A 19,752-nucleotide genomic window follows, 5' to 3' on the forward strand; every position below is an offset into this window, starting at 1 on the left:
TGAAACATGCACCCCTGTTGACTGCTGCTTAGTACAGTCTGAGGGAGGGGGAGCTCTCCCAGATGCAGCTTACCTATTAATCATCTCCATGTATGTCTGAGTGTGTGTGTGTGTGTGTGTGTGTGTGTGTGTGTGTGTGTGTGTGTCTGTCCATCCTTGTGTCTCCAGTCCCCAGCTGTCTGTGTCCCTTGACTCTGGCTTGAAGCTCTCTTCTAACTACTACTTTTGCAGATGTCTTTTCCTTCATCTGGTTCGGGCTGTGGCTTCCTTCAATTTACTCTTCCCTCCCGCCCCCCCCCCCCCCCACTGCCATAAATTTGATCTTGTCTGCTTCCAGGAAACTGCTGATAGTCTTTTCTTATTTTCTCTTGCACTTATGATTTGTATTTGTTGAATTTAAATGTTTTCTGAGAAAAGTTTTCCTTAACTACCCAATTTAAAGTCACTTCCCAATTGCTTTCTAGTATATCACCTCAGGTTATTTTCATTGTAACATTTATCTCGACCTAATATTTGTCTTCTACCAGTCTTTCTAGACCTAAGCACAGACTTCATTAGGGGTCTTAGATATTCTGTTTACTACTGTATCCAAAGTGGTTAGAACAGTGTCTGGTATATAGTAGGCATTAAATGTATGATAGTTGAATTAAGTAACTTTATCTTTTTAAAAAAATGTTACATCACATCTGCTTGAATTACACAAATTTTAGATTTTACACCAGCAACCAGGCTTAACAAATATTTTAGGTTAACCTCTCTGCAAATATTTTAGGTTAACCTTTATTAACCAAATAACTGTCTTTGATTAGAAAGCTGTACATTAATCCATGGACCAGTACAAAGTGTAAAGGTCTTAACCTCCATTACTTAAATACATATGTCATTAAACTCTATGAAAATAAAAGCAAAGCTTTAGTTTTACTAAGAACAACATTACAGAATGGCCAGGAAAAGTCATAACTATATTTGCTTATAGTTTCTATAAATATATGAGATAGTGTCTATTCTGGTAAATTATAAATCGAAAATACATCATATCATCATGATATGTTATAATGGAGCTCCTTTAGCAAACTCAGATTTCCAAATTCTTAAATTAGGTGAAGGATTCACTCTTCCAAATAAAAACTTTACTCTTGTTCCCTATATCTCTTAGAGTAAATTTGGTAGTTCTAGTCATCTGACCAGCCAGTATATGATAGTAATGAACAATTTTTCAATTTCAATCATAGTTTTCAGGGTCAACCCCTTAAATATTACACTATTAAAACAGAAAAATCTATTTAGGAACAGTCTGAGTCACTCCCTATGTGAGAACTCCCTGAAAGAAAATTCCATGTCTGGGCAAGTTTTGAGCAGGCCTCTACTGCTAAGTATAATATTTTTTCAGCCCCCATATAATTGTTTCAAAAGATAGTAACATTTCAATTTTCTACATTGAGATCAAATTTCTTCCCACATTTTTCCGTAAAAATTTTTAAAACTTTATATTGAAAAAAGTAAAGAGGAAGTCACTTTATAGAAAACAAGCAAAATTCATCTGTTCCATAAAACAAAGAATACTTAAATGTGTATCATTCAGAAACCTTCAGATTATATTCCTGCTATGACGAGGATGAGCTTAAACTTCACAGATTTAACCTCTCACATAATTCTGATGGAAATTATTTTAATCTTGTTCTACTTTTATTAATAATTTAGGCAAAGATGCAATTTATACAATTCCAGTGAAAAACATTCTTGCTGTAGAAAAACTGGAAGAGAGCTCTTTCAACAAGAAAAATGTAAGTTACATAAATATTATTTTTAAAGTTTTAAATGTATTGGTTGAAAATTTTTAAGAGATTGTTTTTATTTTTGCCATTAATCATTAGTATTTTATAATTGCTGGCTAGAACTGTGTCTTAAAATTGTCCATTATTGCTCCTGAAACTAATGGAACATCATGTGTCCATTGTATTCAAATAAAAAACATTTTTTAAAGTTTATCTTTTAGAGAGAGTACAAGCAAGTGAGGGGCCAAAAGAGAGGAAGAGAGACGATTCCAAGCAGACTCTGCACTGAAAGTGCAGAGCCTGATGCAGGGCTCGAACTCACGAACTCTGAGATCACTACCTAAGCCAAAATCAAGAGTTGTACACAACCGACTGAGCCACCCAGGCGCCCCAAATAAAAAATATTTTTAAATTTTTTTTTTTTTTTCAACATTTATTTATTTTTGGGACAGAGAGAGACAGAGCATGAACGGGGGAGGGGCAGAGAGAGAGGGAGACACAGAATCGGAAACAGGCTCCAGGCTCCGAGCCATCAGCCCAGAGCCTGACGCGGGGCTCGAACTCCCGGACCGCGAGATCGTGACCTGGCTGAAGTCGGACGCTCAACCGACTGCGCCACCCAGGCGCCCCTAAAAAATATTTTTAAATAAATAAATTGTCCATTATTGTTGATGCCTTATATAGTCTGTCTAGCCTATTAAAGGTACTTTCTCAGTACGTGCCTAATCTGACCTCTCAACTTGACGTTCAAGTCTTTTTTTTTTTTTTTTTGACATTCAAGTCTTTTTTTTTTTTTTTTAATTTTTTTTTTTTTTCAACGTTTATTTATTTTTGGGACAGAGAGAGACAGAGCATGAACGGGGGAGGGGCAGAGAGAGAGGGAGACACAGAATCAGAAACAGGCTCCAGGCTCTGAGCCATCAGCCCAGAGCCCGACGCGGGGCTCGAACTCACAGACAGTGAGATCGTGACCTGGCTGAAGTTGGACGCTTAACCGACTGCGCCACCCAGGCGCCCCGACATTCAAGTCTTTAATAATATAGTCCCAACCAATCTGTGCAATCTTATCTCCTGCAACCACTCAGTATATACTGTGTACTCAAACCAGTCAGGATGATTTCCTGTTTCTCTGTATTTCCCCACTGCTTTGCCCTTACTCATACTTTTTCCTCCATCTGCATTTCCCTCCCTTTATTAGTGTTTATATGATAGAGTTCATTCTTTGGACATGTGTGGCTTCTAAAAATTATATTCTGTGGTACTACTTAGTACCACGTGACTCAGATTGTCCTTGGAACTAACTTACTTGAAAAGTAACAATTCATGGGGTGTCTGGGTGGCTCAGTCAGTTAAGTGTCTGCCTTCTGCTCAGGTCATGATCTCGTGGCTCGTGAGTTCGACCGCTCATTGGGCTCTATGCTGAGAGCTCAGAGCCTAGAGCCTGCTTCAGATTCTGTGTCTGTCTCTCTCTCTCTCTTTCTCTGTCTGTCTCTCTCTGCCCCTGCCCTGCTCACACTGTCTCTCTCAAAAATAAATGAATGTTAAAAATATATATATAAATAAAAAAAAGAAAATAGCAATTCATAAGCTACCTGAATAGCAGTTATCTAGCCAAGCAAACTATATTTCTTTTACATAACTTTTTCTGTTTGTACTGTGTTGGTTTTTAGACTCTGTTACTAACTTTTTATCTTAATTGCTTATGAAGATGTTCCAAGTAATACATATGGAGAAACCGCTCTATGTCCAGGCAAATAATTGTGTAGAAGCTAATGAATGGATAGACGTACTCTGCAGGGTCAGCCGATGCAATCAGAACAGGCTCAGTTTTTATCATCCCTCTGCGTATCTCAATGGAAACTGGCTCTGCTGTCTGGAGACCAGTGAAAACGCTCTGGGCTGCAAGCCATGTACTGCGTAAGTTTCTTTCTCATTAAAAAAGCAATGTTTCAAGTGTGGTATATATATGGACAGAAAGAAAAATTCTGCCATAAAGTAGATGGAAGTACTGATACATGCTGCAACATGGATGGACCTTGAAAACATGCTAAGTGAAAGAAGCCAGACACAGGCCATATACTATATGATGGCATTTGTATAGTGTATCCAGAGTAGGTAAATTTATAGACACAGAAAATAATTTAGTGGTTGTGACAGGCTAGAAGAAGGGAGATTTGGGGAGTGCTCATGGATACACTTCTTGGGGTGGTGAAAATTTTCTCCAGTGTTTGGCCCAGGTCAAAAAATTGGGGTCAGGATGGGCAATTTTAAAATAGATACACAAGCCTGAGCAAGGAAGGACTTAGCATTCTCTTTCTGATTGCATGGAACAGCCATCGTAGGTAGCTGTGTCGACTTAAGAAGTAATGTATTGCTTTTGTGATGAAGCATAGATGTTATGAAAATGATTTCTCTTTAGACTGGATTTGGATTAGAGTTGCATAATGACCAAAGCTCTCATGGCCCCATTTTATTAGATTATCAGATGAGACTAGATTGCTGAGGTTCCTTCTGCAAAGTTCTGTGGTTCTGTTTTCTAGTCTCAAGCCACCAAAAGTTTTCAGCATGTTAACAAAGTGAAATTTTTCAATGTCTTTAATTTCATTTTTTACCATAGAGGTGTCCCTGCAGACATCCAAATAGATATTGATGAAGACAGAGAAACAGAAAGAATTTATTCCCTTTTTACCCTCAGTTTACTTAAGCTGCAGAAAATGGAAGGTAAATGTACAATTAAAATATTTTTATATAACCCATGATCCTTCATTACCAGTTACTGATATAATTGCTTTGGCATTGTCTTAAAATTGAAAATACCCCTAGCTTTACCAAAATATTACTTATATGAACATTGATAAACTCTCAAGTGGGCGTTTTTCATAGATACTCATGAAAGTACTGTTTTTGCATATATGTGTTGTTCGTAATTAATAAAATGAAAGTATCTGGGTTATCTGTGCATTTCCAGTGGGAAATCTTCCCAGCTTGAAAAACTTGAAAAGTTCTTATGTATTCTAAAAATTACATTTGTGGAATTTAGTTTTCTGATCAGAGATTTTACTGCTCCTTGTAGAGGCTTGTGGAACTATAGCAGTCTATCAAGGACCACAGAAAGAGCCTGATGATTATTCTAACTTTGTAATTGAGGATTCTGTAACAACCTTTAAGACAATTAAGCAAATAAAAAGCATCATAGAGAAGCTAGATGAACCTCATGAAAAGTATAGGAAGAAAAGATCAACTAGTGCAAAATATGGGAGCAAGTAAGTATTTTTAAGATACTCTAAACACATTTTTAAACATTGTTTGACCGTAAGAGACTCTTGAAAACTGAGACTAAACTGAGGGTTGATGGGGGGTGGGGCAGAGGGGAAAGTGGGGGATGGGCACTGAGGAGGGCGCCTGTTGGGATGAGCACTGGGTGTTGTAGGGAAACCAATTTGACAATAAATTTCATATTAATAAATAAACATTGTCTGAGATTCCAACTACTACTAGGTATGTACAACTGACGTGCAGGCCTCCCGCCTACCTTCATCTTTCAGGACCCAGCTCAGAACCTTTCTCTTGTGTGTTAAGTTCCCCTGTCCACTCACACAGTGATCTTTGTCTTTGTAGTTCTGGTATTGTTTCTTTATGTTGGTGCTGTACTGTATCACCACTTTTAATGTTAAAATTAATTATTCCATTAAATTGAATACTTAGTAGTTTTTGTTTTGTTTTTACTATTCCTCTTCCTTCTTAATATCTCTGACAGTGCCTTATACATACTAAGTACTAAAAAAAAAAAAACAGCTGTGAAAATGCTAGAAGTATTTTATAGTTGATTCTTTGGACTCATCTCAGATGTAGGTGGATATTACCATGGATAACAACAGCAACAACTAACATTTTATTAGAAGCTTAGTCCACTGCTGAGCGCTGTATATTATGTATACAGAGTTTTATATTTTATATCCTATCACTTAGATTGTTTTTAGAATCCCCATTGATGTGGCTTAACCAAAAGGACATGTTTCTACCTCACAAATAAAGTCCTGACTTCCATGGCTGGTTAGTTCAGCAACTCAGCACTGTCATCAAGGGCTATCCAGCCACCAACCCATCCTCAGCAGGATGGTTTCTGTCCTCCTCAAGCTTGTCCTCTTACGGTCACAGATGAGTTGTAGTAGTTCACTATTTTTATATAATATCCAGAGGCAGAAAGACCTGTTTCCTTCTCACAAAGAAGAAAGAACCTTATCTAAAGTTACCCCCCACCGCTTTCCCTGGGACACAGGTCTGCACAGTACCAGCACTTAGAATCAGAGTCATGTTCACACAGAGGTGAAGAGGAGAGCATGGTTCTTAGACCAGCAAATGAGTATTTGCCACACTGTGCACTCTCCCACTCATCCTCACATCAGCCATGGTTATATTCCCATTTCATAGCTTGAGACACTGAGGCTCAGGGAAGTTAAGTGCTTTGCCCAGGGTCATACAGCTGATTAGTGAGGGAGCTTTGAATCCTTGTGCCACCATTTGAAGTATTCTTTAAAAATTACGTGATTATTGGGGCACCTGGCTGGCTTAGTCAGTTAAGCATCTGATGATTTCAGCTCAGGTCATAATCTCACAGTTTATGAGATCAAGGCCCGCATTGGGCTCCATGCTGAAAGTGCAGGGCCTGCTTGGGATTCATTCATTCGCATTCGCGCCCGCTCGCTCTCGCTCGCTCTCTCTCTCTCTCTCTCTCTCTCTCTCTCCCTCCCTCCCTCCCTCCTTCCCTTCCTCTCTCCCTCTCCCTCCCTCTCTCTCTCTCCCTCTCTCCCTTCTTCGCTCCCTCCCTCTGCCTCTCCCCTGCACACCTTCTTTCTTTCTCAAAATAATTTTTTTTAAATAATGTGATTATTAATTACATCTTTGATTTATGAACAATAAAAACAGTTTGACAGATGTAAATGTTTTTGTTCTCCCTGGATAGAAGGCTCAGTACGTTAGAAAGGTTATCGTAACCATCCACATCCTTTTTTTGTTTGTTTGTTTTTTTAAGTAGGCTCCATGCCCCCAATGATGAGGGGCTTGAACTCACAACCCTGAGATCAAGACCTGAACCAAGATGAATAGTCAGACGCTTAACTGAATCCTGTCTTTTCTTTTTTTTTTTTTTTTTTTTTTTTTTTAATTTTTTTTTTCCAACGTTTATTTATTTTTGGGACAGAGAGAGACAGAGCATGAACGGGGGAGGGGCAGAGAGAGAGGGAGACACAGAATCGGAAGCAGGCTCCAGGCTCTGAGCCATCAGCCCAGGGCCTGACGCGGGGCTCGAACTCCCGGACCGCGAGATCGTGACCTGGCTGAAGTCGGACGCTTAACCGACTGCGCCACCCAGGCGCCCCTGAATCCTGTCTTTTCTATGTTAGTGTAATTGGCTCTCTTCCAACAGTGCTAAAACAAGTTTTCTTGGAGTCCCTGGAAATTTCCATCTGAGGTCCTAGCCAATGCTTGACCACCCTTCTTAAATAGTACCTATCCCCTCCCACACACACACTGTATCTTTTCCCAGCTTTATTTTTCTCTATTAAAAAATGCCAGTCTCTCTTGTACTAAATATCTTCCTTGTTTGTTTTACTTTCCCTATGCCAGAAAGTAAGCTGTGTGAGAGCAGGGTTTTGTCTATTTTGTTCACTACTGTATCCATAGCTTCTAGAATAGTGCCTTACATTTAAAAGGTGATCAGTAAATACTTGTTGAATTAATGAAATAAGCCTTGACGTGAGAGATTATCAGGGGAAAATTATACTTAATGGATACTATGAGATAATTTGTCACTTTTTAAAGTGTTACATTTTCTGACTTTTGAAAAATGGTTTTCTTTTATTTTTTAGGGAAAATCCAATTGTAGGAAAAACATCTTAGAGTGTGACCAATTGATTCAGAAGAACTGGAAAATACTGTTTTTGTTGGAGTTTTTCAATTCATCATGTATTTTGTTCTTAGTATTTAAGAATGAACATTGGCTTCAGTGTCACCTGCATTCACGTTGTATTTAATATTTAATAATTGAAAGTAACTGGGAATCCTGGTATTGATGCATTACTAGAGAATTTGAAATTCAAGATTCCCTTCATATCTTACGTGTCAAAAGCCATGCGTCTGCAACTTGTTTTTAATAGAAAGAATCTTCCTAAAGAAGCTTTGTAACAAAAGAACTCCTCCATAGCAAGAAACCATCTCTTCTTGTAACACTCCATGTTCTGTGGACTTTCACTACCATTAGTGCCTGCTCTATACTGCCAGTGTTGTGTTTTACTAGAGAATCCCAATCCATGACAATTCAGAGCTTTCCATTTAGTTCATCTAGACCCTCCCTCTTCAAAAAAGAAAAAAAAGAGAGATTTTTCCTTTTGTCTGTTAGTCATTACAGATTACATTAGGGACTTTAGAAAACTGCCAGAGCATCCTTGAAGGTTGGTGGATCCTTTTGCCTATTTAAAGATGTAAACAGAACCCAGACAGGAGGAATCAGAGAACATATACTGTTTTGTGCATCTTGTTTACATTTGGGATGAGTGATGGCAGATGAAATACAATGAGATCACTAAATTTTTGTTGTTGTTTTAAATATCAGGTACTCATTTTCTTGATTTGAGAGTTCGAGTTAATATGACTTGTAAGGACGTCTCTTCTGAAAAAGAAGAGACAGGAAACGGTGAAAGACGTGGTAGGAAAATCCCTTGACTTCACCCGTTACTCCGCATTATTATCATAAGGGCCACCACCTAGGACACTCTCCTCCTAGTGTGAGGTTGGGAGCTAACTCGAGAACAGTCACTCGGCGCACTTTAATAATCTGGGCTGCCCCAGATTATACTTTAGATACTCTGTGGTATCTAATCTTTATGATCAGTTGAATGATCAGTGTTTAAGTCTAGAAATAGTGCTTTCCTGAAAATGTTTATATTTCATTGCTGTTTTCTTATTGCCTGCTAGCCAAAAGGAGTGCGGGCAAGCAACTGTTTTAATTCTGTTTTTCCGTAATGATTTACTTTTATCCTAAAAACCGTAATTGTATATAAGCATTCGAAGCAAGTTGCTTCCTTGAAGTTAAGAGGGATACAAATTGCTTCATCAGTATTAAAAACCATGGTACTCTTATTCTGTCTTTTTAAATTTAAATCATTTTCTAAATGTGGTACCTTGAACCTTGGAGTATTTACATATTTCTGTTTAAAACTGTGACTTATCAATGTAAGTCTAGCTAGTAGTGCTTTTTTTGTTTTCCTGAGCATAAGCTAAACTTCAGGATATACTTTGCCAGTTACGTTATTGGTGAGTAGTTGTTTTTAAATTATATTATTACTAGGGAATTTTTTTAAAGACCATTGGCACACAATCAAAGTCGTTCCATAAATGATTATAACTGACCAATGTATTTCTCTAAATGACTTGTTAAAATCATTTGGTTTTATTTAAGAATCAGTCCTAGTCTCCATTATGGTAGGTTTATTCCTGGCCCATTTTAAAGACAAATTTGAAAGATTCCTTTAAATTTTATGAGCTTGTATATTCCATAAATTACACTGATTTATCAATGTGAAAGAATTTAACCATTTAATAAATTTCTCATTGTTGAATTTCATTCAGATTGAAATGTCCTTTTAAGAGTCTCTGAGATGTCTACCTGAAAAGGACATGTGAGCATTGCCAATTACCACTTGTTACTCTCCAGTGGCTGTTTTAGCCCTCTGCTAGTTCTTCAAGGCAAAAGAAATATTTTTTTAATATTTCTGATATCAAATCCCCTATTATGGTGGTTTTTAAAGATTATGGCATTATCAAAGGGACCAAGGCTGTGTGTGAATACATGACTCTGAATTTGAAGGGAAGAGTTCAGTCATATAGTTATTTTTTCACAGGACACTTTTAAACACCCTGTTTGACTGGAATTAACCGGTTTGGCACAGCCTAAACAGAAGTAATGTGAAATTAAATTAATTTTCTTTAAAAGTCTTCTGAAATAAAAGACCATGTCAGTAGGATCTTAGGATAACCTAGGTACTTGCTTCCAAGGGCCTCATCCCTCTGTTGTTACTTAGGAGTACTTTGGTTTCTGCTATGTGATGTGCTTTCCCTGCCTTTTCCACACTTGAAAACTACATGGCAGCTCACTTCACCCTAAAAACCTGACAACGCCTAGAAGGACAGAAAAGGATGATTTGGAAAAACCCTTGCCATAAATACCAGTTCTGGTTCTTAGTTTAGCCATTTTCATCAGTTGCGATTTTGGCGATCTGTTGTTATTGTTTGTTCTGGGGTTTTTTTAGTTTGGTTTTTTAATAGTCATTTAGTAAGATGATGGCAATAGCAAAGTTTTTTACTCCCAGGAATATTAATGTATCAAGTTGAATGATTTTATTTGCCAAAGAAGTATGTTTTAATATCACGGGTAATGGCTAAGTGTCAAAACTAGGTTTTCCCTTATCATAAAAGAAGAGTGATGAATGATGTGGCTTTTGTTTGTTTCTGAAGCCTGATTTCATTCATAGACTCATTAGTGCCAGGTTTTAGAGAACAGACTTTTTTCTTTTTCTTTCTTTTTGCTTTTTTTTTTTTTTTTTTTTTTTTTTTTTTAGTAAAAGCACCTTTAATCTGTTCTAACGGTACATCCTGTAATGACAATGCTACAAAGCCTTTTAGGTGTCTTTACAGTATGTGAAAAATACAGGACTCATTCTAGAGTTAAATTACCTGTCATGACTGATGTTATTGGCTTCCATTTTTATTAACTTGGAAATTAATATGTTGCTAGTAAATATTGGTTTTTACAGTGTCCAGTTTGAAAATATAAGTTATCAAAACTTAATGTAGTGAATTTGTGTAACCATGTTGTATTGTTGAGAATGTATTTTTATTTAAATTTTATTTTCTTATCAAGAGTATTAATAAAAATTAAAAACTTTTGTAACTGTCGCTTGGAAATAACTCAAATAAATTACAAGAAGCCTGTCTATTCTTTGTGAGACCTCACTTTCTTACTGGTTTCAGAATTCTGCTTGTTTAAAATTATTATACCTTACCTGTTAGTAAGGGAATAGCAAATTTGAGAACTCCTCAGGAACAAAAAAGAATAAAGCAATCTGGAAAGAGCTCAGATTCTTTACTTGCACTTAACTAGGCTGATTTTTGATGCACTATGGTCCTTAATTTGCTTATTCATTCAACAGACTTGTTTGAGGACCTACAGAGTGGAGGCACCATGCAGGATTCCTTCATTCCCGATAGCCAGGCACGTCTGGTATACAGGAATATATTCCCTCCTGTCTAGGTAAGTTGTTTAGAGCTGACTTTTTCAGCCTATGTTAGACTTAAAAAAAAAAAAAAATTTTGTTTTAATGTTTATTTCTGAGGAAAAGACAGCACGAGTGGGGGAGGGGCAGAGAGAGGGAGACACAGAATCCAAAAGAGGCTCCAGGCTCTGAGCCTGGGGCTCAAACTCATGGGCTGTGAGATCATGACCTGAGCCGAAGTTGGACACTTAACCAACTGAGCCACTCAGGTGCCCCTAGACTTTTTAAAGTATCCTGTGTTCTACTTTTCTCAAAATGTTGGCATCAGAGTTTTCTGGTTACTCAGGTCCTACACATTAGCCTGCCCTATAGTTTGACCTTTAGTGCGGTCCATCTGGATGTTAGGATTTGACCATGTTGTGCCATGCTGAATTCTCTAGAAAATATAAAGTAACAGCACCAAAGACCGGGTTAGTGGGTAGCTTGTGCCCACAACGACAGCAGCTAGGGTGTTTCCCCATTAGTGCTGCAGCAGCCCTCTTTTCATTTCTAAATGAACCTCTGTAAAATGTAGCCCCTGCGACTCCAGAAGAGTTTGAGGTTAATAAAGAGGAACAAGCAAGGTTCCAAATACCTAGGGATCCTATTTTTATTGAAATACCAGAATCCTGCTCATACTAGCTCATGTATTAGAACTTGTCAGAAACATCAGTGACTTCAAGTTATAGTCTGTGATATGAACAAGCTAGTTCTTTGACGAGAGAGGCTGTCCTACTTTTCCCTTTCCAAATTTCCGGATTCCAAAAGAGGAGATACCTGTAAATAGAGGTCAAGTAGGGCCCCTTCATGTGTACACCAGAATACGAAGGCGTGGCTAGCACTTCTGGGTTCTGATTGCCGATAGCACTACTCCCATGTCCGTGGCCTTCAGAGAACAGCCTTTCTTGCTACACATGACATGCTTCAAAATCAACTAACCACTCTTCAGAGATTTTTGGTCTTGATTCCTCCTAGGCATACTTACCTGACTTACCTGAGGTTTGGTCTTTGGTGGCCAAAAGTCCTGTCATTTTGCCATTAGACTTCTTTGCTTGGTGACCTCATTTGCACCATATTTTAAGCTTATGCCTGTATTTTGTGTTAACAGCAGAAATGGTATAACCTGTTTAAGTCCTATCAAGATTTGTTTTCTGCTTTGTATTTCAAATCCGCTTTGTTTTATACCACCTTTGTGCTTTCTTTGTGTTGATCTACTTTTTGACATGGTGTTTAGTCCTTAGATATATCAAGTTTTTGCTCCTCAAGGAAGAGTTCTTTTGGCTGTAGTGAACAACATTGTTTTCCAAATGTAGCATATTCCTTATCTGAGAACTGAGAAAGCCACACTGCCTGTTAAAGAAGCACCCTTCATTTTAGATGGATTCTCAATGCAGGATGGGTTATCATTGACCCCTAGAGAAGCATAATGGGAATCTCTCAGAGGAGACAGAGGAGAGGGCTCAGGGGAAGGAAGGCACATAGTTTGAAAAGGCATAGTCATTGTTAAAATTTTACACTTGAAAATATAAACACACATCTAGTTTTATAATTCACACTAACAAAAAAGCTCAACATTACTGATCATTACTGATACTGATGGAAAGGTGGGACCGTACTTCTCACTTGGAGGCCCTTTTCAGTATGGAACTTGAGATATTTGTGTTAATGTGGGGCATGGTTTTAAGGTTTGGCAAACACTGGAATGTGGGCTAAATTCCAAATCCTGAGCCTGAGGCTCAGTCCTAAATTCTACATCAAAATATGTGTGAGGAATGAGGATACTGCCACATCACTGCTTCCTTGGAGCTTATACTCCATGGAGAGAAGGACGACTAATGAAGTTAAAAATATTGGATGGTAGTAAGTATTCCAGAACAAAGCCAGGAAAGGACACAGGGAGTGCCACACATGGGACTGGAAGGTGCAGGCATACCCTTTGAAACTGGGTAGTCAGGGCAGGCTTCACTAGGAAGGAGATATTTCAACGAAGAGGTGAGGAAAGGCAGTCCCAAGGATGTCTGGAAAAAGATCCTCACAGGCAGAAATAAAATGCATGGTGTGCTCAAAGACAGCAAGGACGTTAGTGTGGCCAGAGCACAAAGAATGAGGGGAATGGTAGGAGCCAGGTCCTGGGGGGTTTTGAGCCTAGTTGAGAGAGGTCTCAAGGAAGGCACAGGAGGAAGTAGGAGACCCAGTCAGCTGATACGCTGATCCGGTGAGGGATCATGGCAGCTGGGTCCTCGGGGTGATAGCATGGAGTGTATGAGGAATGATTAAAGTCCGGGTATAGTTGAAGCAGAATCCATAGGATTTGTAGCCAGATGGACTATGGGGGAAAGGAGGGAGTCTAATCAACTGGAAGAAAGGAAGGTTTATTTACTGAGATACAGGTTTGTGCTTAGATAAAGCATATGATACCCATGGTAATGATTCCTAGAAAAGATTCATTTAAATCAATAAGTACCAGCATATATCATATCTAGTCTTATACATTTATCATATCTTCCTCAGTAGACTATAAACGATTCTGAGGGTAAAGAGGGACTTTATTGTAACCCCACAGCCCCACGCCCTTAGCTGAGGAGACTTAATGCATATTCTGTGAATGAATGACACACTGGGACTAATGATGGAGCACCAATGCCTTGGTTGAAAATCACGACTCAACTGGAAACTACCTTTATGGTCTTGGTCAGACAACCTCTTTAGGTTTTGGTTCCCCTCTACATGTACAATTCCTAAGTTTTTATTTTCAAGAACAAAGTGCCGGGCCCTTGCTATGCACTAAGCACTCTGCTAAACTCAGGAGCCCTAAGATGATGCCTTCAAGTTGCTCATGGTCAAGCTAGAGACAGGACCAGAGTGACCTGAGGATTCTTCTACAATTTCAGTACCCAGACAACCCCCAAGGGCCTTCCCACTGGCCCCTCCCCAACAGTTTCACTAGATGATTCAATTCCTTCAGATCTTTCCTGACAGAATGTGACTGGCATTTCCCCAAGGCTCCATGACTGAGGACCAATTTAGCAGCAGGGACAGACCCTATAGACTGCATTATAATCGTCTTCCTGTCATCCTTTAATAGAGTCCTGATTGTTAATGAAGTCACTGATGTATAAATAAAACACTGATTTACAAGCTTCCTGGTGTAGGAAAAGAGCCCAGCACTCATTCTGCCAAAGTGTTAAATTAATTAAAGAGGCCATTAGATGGAGGTGGCTTTAGATGTCATGGCTGCCTTTGTAATCAAACCAAAATCTAAGCCTATAAATGCCTCAGAGTTACAAAATCAAAACCTAAGGAAAGCAGTCCCAAACAGCCACTAGGCTTTAAGCCGTAGCCAGCCAATCATTCCTTTTCCTAACTTCCGCACCTTCTCTGTGTCACTCCCCAGGCTTCTGTAGGAAGAGAGCTCCTAGCTACTTCCGGTTTGGTGCTGTCTGATTGGAATTGATTTTTGCTCAAATAAACTCTTAAAATGTTTCATATGCTGCAGTTTGTCTTTTAACAATTTTTAGACAAAAAGCGGCCTTAAAAGAGCAAAGCTGGCACTGACTTGCGAAGGTGATTTATTTGGATTCAAACAAGGAGCAGAAGGGACTGACCCTCGCATTTTAATGTCACAGAGGACAGCATTTTGGATGATAATCAGCCCTTCTAGTGACTCAAGAAGATGAGGCACAGATTCAGGCATTCCCCCCCTTCCCCCCCCTCCCCACCCCCCCCCACCACTTTACTTCTTAGAGCAAGCCCCGCCCCCTGCCCCCCACCCCACCCTACTCCACACTTTCTTTTTTTTTTTTTCAATATATGAAGTTTATTGTCATATTGGTTTCCATACAACACCCAGTGCTCATCCCAAAAGGTGCCCTCCTCAATACCCATCACCCACCCTCCCCTCCCTCCCACCCCCCATCAGCCCTCAGTTTGTTCTCAGTTTTTAAGAGTCTCTTATGCTTTGGCTCTCTTCCACTCTAACCTCTTTTTTTTTTTTTTTTCTTCCCCTCCCCCATGGGTTTCTGTTAAGTTTCTCAGGATCCACATAAGAGTGAAACCATATGGTATCTGTCTTTCTCTGTATGGCTTATTTCATTTAGCATAACACTATCCAGTTCCATCCATGTTGCTACAAAGGGCCACAGTTCATTCTTTCTCATTGCCACTCCATTGTGTATATAAACCACAATTTCTTTATCCACTCATCAGTTGATGGACATTTAGGCTCTTTCCATAATTTGGCTATTGTTGAGAGTGCTGCTATAAACATTGGGGTACAAGTGCCCCTGTGCATCAGTACTCCTGTATCCCTTGGGTAAATTCCTAGCAGTGCTATTGCTGGGTCATAGGGTAGGTCTATTTTTAATTTTCTGAGGAACCTCCACACTGTTTTCCAGAGAGACTGCACCAATTTGCATTCCCACCAACAGTGCAAGAGGGTTCCCGTTTCTCCACATCCTCGCCAGCATCTATAGTCTCCTGATTTGTTCATTGTGGCCACTCTGACTGGTGTGAAGTGATAATCTGAGTGTGGTTTTGATTGGTATTTCCCTGATGAGCGACGTTGAGCATCTTTTCATGTGCCTGTTGGCCATCCGGATGTCTTCTTTAGAGAAGTGTCTATGCATGTTTTCTGCCCATTTCTTCACTGGATTATTTGTTTTTCGGGTGTGGAGTTTGGTGAGCTCTTTATAGATTTTGGATACTAGTCCTTTGTCTGATATGTCATCTGCAAATATCTTTTCCCATTCCGTTGGTTGCCTTTTAGTTTTGTTGGTTGTTTCCTTTGCTGTGCAGAAGCTTTTTATCTTCATGAGGTCCCAGTAGTTCATTTTTGCTTTTAATTCCCTTGCCTTTGGGGATGTGTCAAGTAAGAAATTGCTACGGCTGAGGTCAGAGAGGTCTTTTCCTGCTTTCTCCTCTAGGGTTTTGATGGTTTCCTGTCTCACATTCAGGTCCTTTATCCATTTTGAGTTTATTTTTGTGAATGGTGTGAGAAAGTGGTCTAGTTTCAACCTTCTGCATGTTGCTGTCCAGTTCTCCCAGCACCATTTGTTAAAGAGACTGTCTTTTTTCCATTGGATATTCTTTCCTGCTTTGTCAAAGATTAGTTGGCCATACTTTTGTGGGTCCAGTTCTGGAGTCTCTATTCTATTCCATTGGTCTATGTGTCTGTTTTTGTGCCAATACCATGCTGTCTTGATGATGACAGCTTTGTAGTAGAGGCTAAAGTCTGGGATTGTGATGCCTCCTGCTTTGGTCTTCTTCAAAATTACTTGGGCTATTCGGGGCCTTTTGTGGTTCCATATGAATTTTAGGATTGCTTGTTCTAGTTTCGAGAAGAATGCTGGTGCAATTTTGATTGGGATTGCATTGAATGTGTAGATAGCTTTGGGTAGTATTGACATTTTGACAATATTTATTCTTCCAATCCATGAGCACAGAATGTTTTTCCATTTCTTTATATCTTCTTCAATTTCCTTCATGAGCTTTCTATAGTTTTCAGCATACTCCACACTTTATTTCTGAGGAACATGGAGGAAATTAAAACCCGCAGCCAGTAATGGTGTAATCATCATTTTGGAACTCAGTTGGCACTTGGTGGTGGTGGTTTAAAAGAAAATAACTAAAAGTGCTGAATTCCAAAACCATACATGGCGAGAAAATGAAGCAAATCATTCACTGTCTGACTTTCACAATTAACTGCCCTATTGTATTTGGAAATTTTCGCTTTAACATTTTAATTTGACATTAATATTTTATTTAAATGCTTATGGAAAGAAAAAAGACTTGCTCAGTTTAAGAGGTGGAAATGCTTAAATTGACCACTGTTTGAAAGTCTTTTATCTCCATATTGAGAAATCTATGAAAACCATTACAAACAGACCACAAAAATGTAGTATGGAAATAGGTCTTATACCCCGCATGTCTTAAATTCTACGCAGCAGTAAGTGAAAGTGCCAAAATTCAGTTAACTTGTTTCTCAGCCATCCTAGCAAATGTGTGGGGGCAGGGGTGGGATGGAGATTCCAGTTTCCGGTTACAGTTCAAGCGGTGTTTTCTCAAACTCAGACCCAATTTTCTTGCAGTTTCCTGCAATTCCAATTCAACCAGCCCCATGGGGTGGGGGATAGGGGAAGAGTGTGTCCCTTAGTCTTCTCTGCACTAGAACCCTTCAGTCATCATTGTAAGGAGACAGAATGGACTTGGGGGAGGGGCCTCCCCTGTGCAGGGACCTCAAAGAGCCACAGAGAAACCCTCCTTTCCTCAGACCTCCTTCCTCAGCAGAGTAAAGGTGGCTACAGGGCTCTGTGCTGGTTGGACTGGCCTTTACTGGGCTACCGGAACCTGTGCCGGCCTCCCACCCGTGGGGCTTCAGCAACAAGAGAGACCTCCACACACCCATGGAAGAGAGGCGGGCAGCTGCTAGGCCTGGGGAACAGACATCCAGAGGGCTCCCTGAAGCAGAGAGGTCAGACCCCTGGGCCAGGCCCTGGTGGGCAGAACCACACGGGAAGGTGCAACGGCTGACGCAGCGGCCCCTTGCTAGCACGAAATTTCTTCCTGTGCTGAGTCAAAACCTCCCCTGCAGTCCCTGCCTGCCCCTCAGGTTCTTCCTCTGTCCTCCCACCAGCCCTCTGCCCCCCGGATTCCACCTCTTAAAGCCACTCACTTGCTTCCAAAACAATCCTGAACTGGGGCAGGAAGGGCTCTAGAGATCGCCACCGCAGTGTGGCTTCCAGTGTGGATGCCCCGGGTGGGAGAGGGTTGCCAGATTTAGAAAATAAATATAGCTGGTGAGACAGGATCAAGGCACTGGTATAGTGAGTTCTCTCTTGCTCTGGGGGTGTCTGCAACTGCAGGATGTCAGAGAAGACAGTGGGATTCTTTATTGATGTTCATCTACGCATCTCCACCTAGACACTCCAAGCAGCCCCCCCCCGCCCCCCCCCCCCCCCCCCCCCCGTTGCTACCTTCCGCAGTCGAGTCAGCTCCCAGAAGCCCTCCTCTTTCCTCTGGCCCCCTTGGTGACTGTCTCCCTGGCTGGGGATGGACGACTGGATATCAGCTTGAGATTTCAGCCTGCTCCATACCTTCTTACAACCCAGGATAGGGTCGTGCTGAAGGCTCCAGACCCCAACGTCAGCACTGTTTTCCCAGGCTCTGAGCTCCATGTGGAATGTGCCGTGGTTGGCAGCTCCCATCAGCCCTTACAGCTATGGGTGGACAAGTGTGTGACCAGCCCCCACCAGGATCTACACTACAGTCTCATCAGGCATCGTGGATGCCTGGCAGATGGCAAGGACACTGTTCCCACTTCCTGCCCTGAGAAGTCTCCTAGAGATCGAAGCTCTCCTTCCAGGCTTTCAGCTTTACTGATGGCTCCTAATGACGCCTCTGTTCACTACTGGATGCTGGTCCAGGACCCAAAAGTACCATCTGATGCTACCAAGGAGGCCTGTTCCTTCCACAGGGATGCAAACCGGTGGGAACTTCTGGAAGATGCTTCCTTAAGCAGTACATGTGACTGTTGTGAGTTACCTGCCTGGCCTCCTGCTTGCCCATGGAAGAGCCCTAGTAGCCTCTGGGAGGGTCCCTGAGGAGGCTTCCAACCAGGTGACAGAAGACAGATTGCCTTGTCCTGCGAGATGAGTCAGGCCTCTGACTCCAGGAAGTCTCCCCAGCTCACTGATGCTGATGACCTTTACCCGGCTCATGGTGGTGTTGATTGTTGATGTCCACCTTGGGCATGGGCTTCTGCATCTTCACCCACTGCCACTGGCTCAGGGCACAGAGCCTTGCAGTACATCCAGCTCCAGGCCCAGGAAGCAGAATCTAAGGAATCCCTAGCACCTACCAGAGTTTTCCAATAAAGAGATGTGTACCAAGAAAAATTAAAAGAAGAAAATATAGAACACCCAAGTAATTTTGGATTTCAAAGAAACAGCAAATAGGTTTACAAGTAAGGATGCTCCAGGCAGATTTCTGTGTTTTATCTAACAACCCGACTTTTTCCAGACGCAGAGGACAGTCCCACGGGAAGAAGTGCTCTTCCCTCAGCCAGCGCTTGGGGTGAAGGGTTCAGAAGGATAGAACACAGAAGGTGCCCACCAGGGAGGTGTCCTGTGAACTATAACCAGCAAGGTCTTAACACTTTGCTTTTAAGGAACTTATCTTCAAGCCTCAGGAAAGACCTTAGCCGGCAGATGGCTCAAGACACCAAGCAGGCCAGGGTGGGCCCGTCCTCCCTCTGAGCCTTCTCCTGCCCACCAGCCCCTCCTCCCTCCCACCAGCAGGGCCTCTACCCCAGCTCCCTTCCTCCTGGCCAAGCCTCTGTAAGGGCTTCGCCTCTGTCAGTGCCTCCTCAGATGGAGGAACATGGGGAATCCAGGCTGCGTGGACGTATCTCAGGGGTCCTGGCTCCATTCCCTGCCATCGTGTCCCCTTAAGTGGAGTCCCCCGCAGACACCTGTCTACACTACCTCTATACTTTGGAGACAAAGGCCACCACTTTCCTCCTGGGGCTGTGTGGGGCCAAAAGTGTGTGGCTAATAGTAAAGAACGGCACCTGTAGGGGTGGTTACTCTTCTTGAGGTCCCTAAATCTGAGTCGGTCAAGGGGCCACCTACTCTTGCTTTCTGCCCTCTCCCCTTTGGAACATAATGGAAAAG

General features: G+C 41.1%; 1 protein-coding gene across 3 annotated transcripts in view; it reads left to right on the top strand.

The window, feature by feature from the left end:
* RASA2 (RAS p21 protein activator 2) overlaps positions 1–10,765 on the top strand; it is a 125,626-nt gene extending 114,861 nt beyond the window's left edge. For all 3 annotated transcript variants that reach the window (XM_086674422.1, XM_086674423.1, XM_086674424.1), the window contains exons 20-24: positions 1,702–1,784; positions 3,484–3,692; positions 4,393–4,496; positions 4,849–5,038; positions 7,643–10,765. In XM_086674422.1, the coding sequence (XP_086530548.1) occupies positions 1,702–1,784; positions 3,484–3,692; positions 4,393–4,496; positions 4,849–5,038; positions 7,643–7,673 (617 nt within the window). In that variant the 3' untranslated portion in view covers positions 7,674–10,765. The remainder of the gene's footprint in view (positions 1–1,701; positions 1,785–3,483; positions 3,693–4,392; positions 4,497–4,848; positions 5,039–7,642) is intronic.
* The last annotated feature ends 8,987 nt before the right edge of the window (positions 10,766–19,752 follow it).

Source organism: Puma concolor, chromosome C2, assembly GCF_028749965.1.
Source record: "Puma concolor isolate L17-30 chromosome C2, mPumCon1.1.hap2, whole genome shotgun sequence".
Classification (NCBI taxonomy): domain Eukaryota; kingdom Metazoa; phylum Chordata; class Mammalia; order Carnivora; family Felidae; genus Puma; species Puma concolor.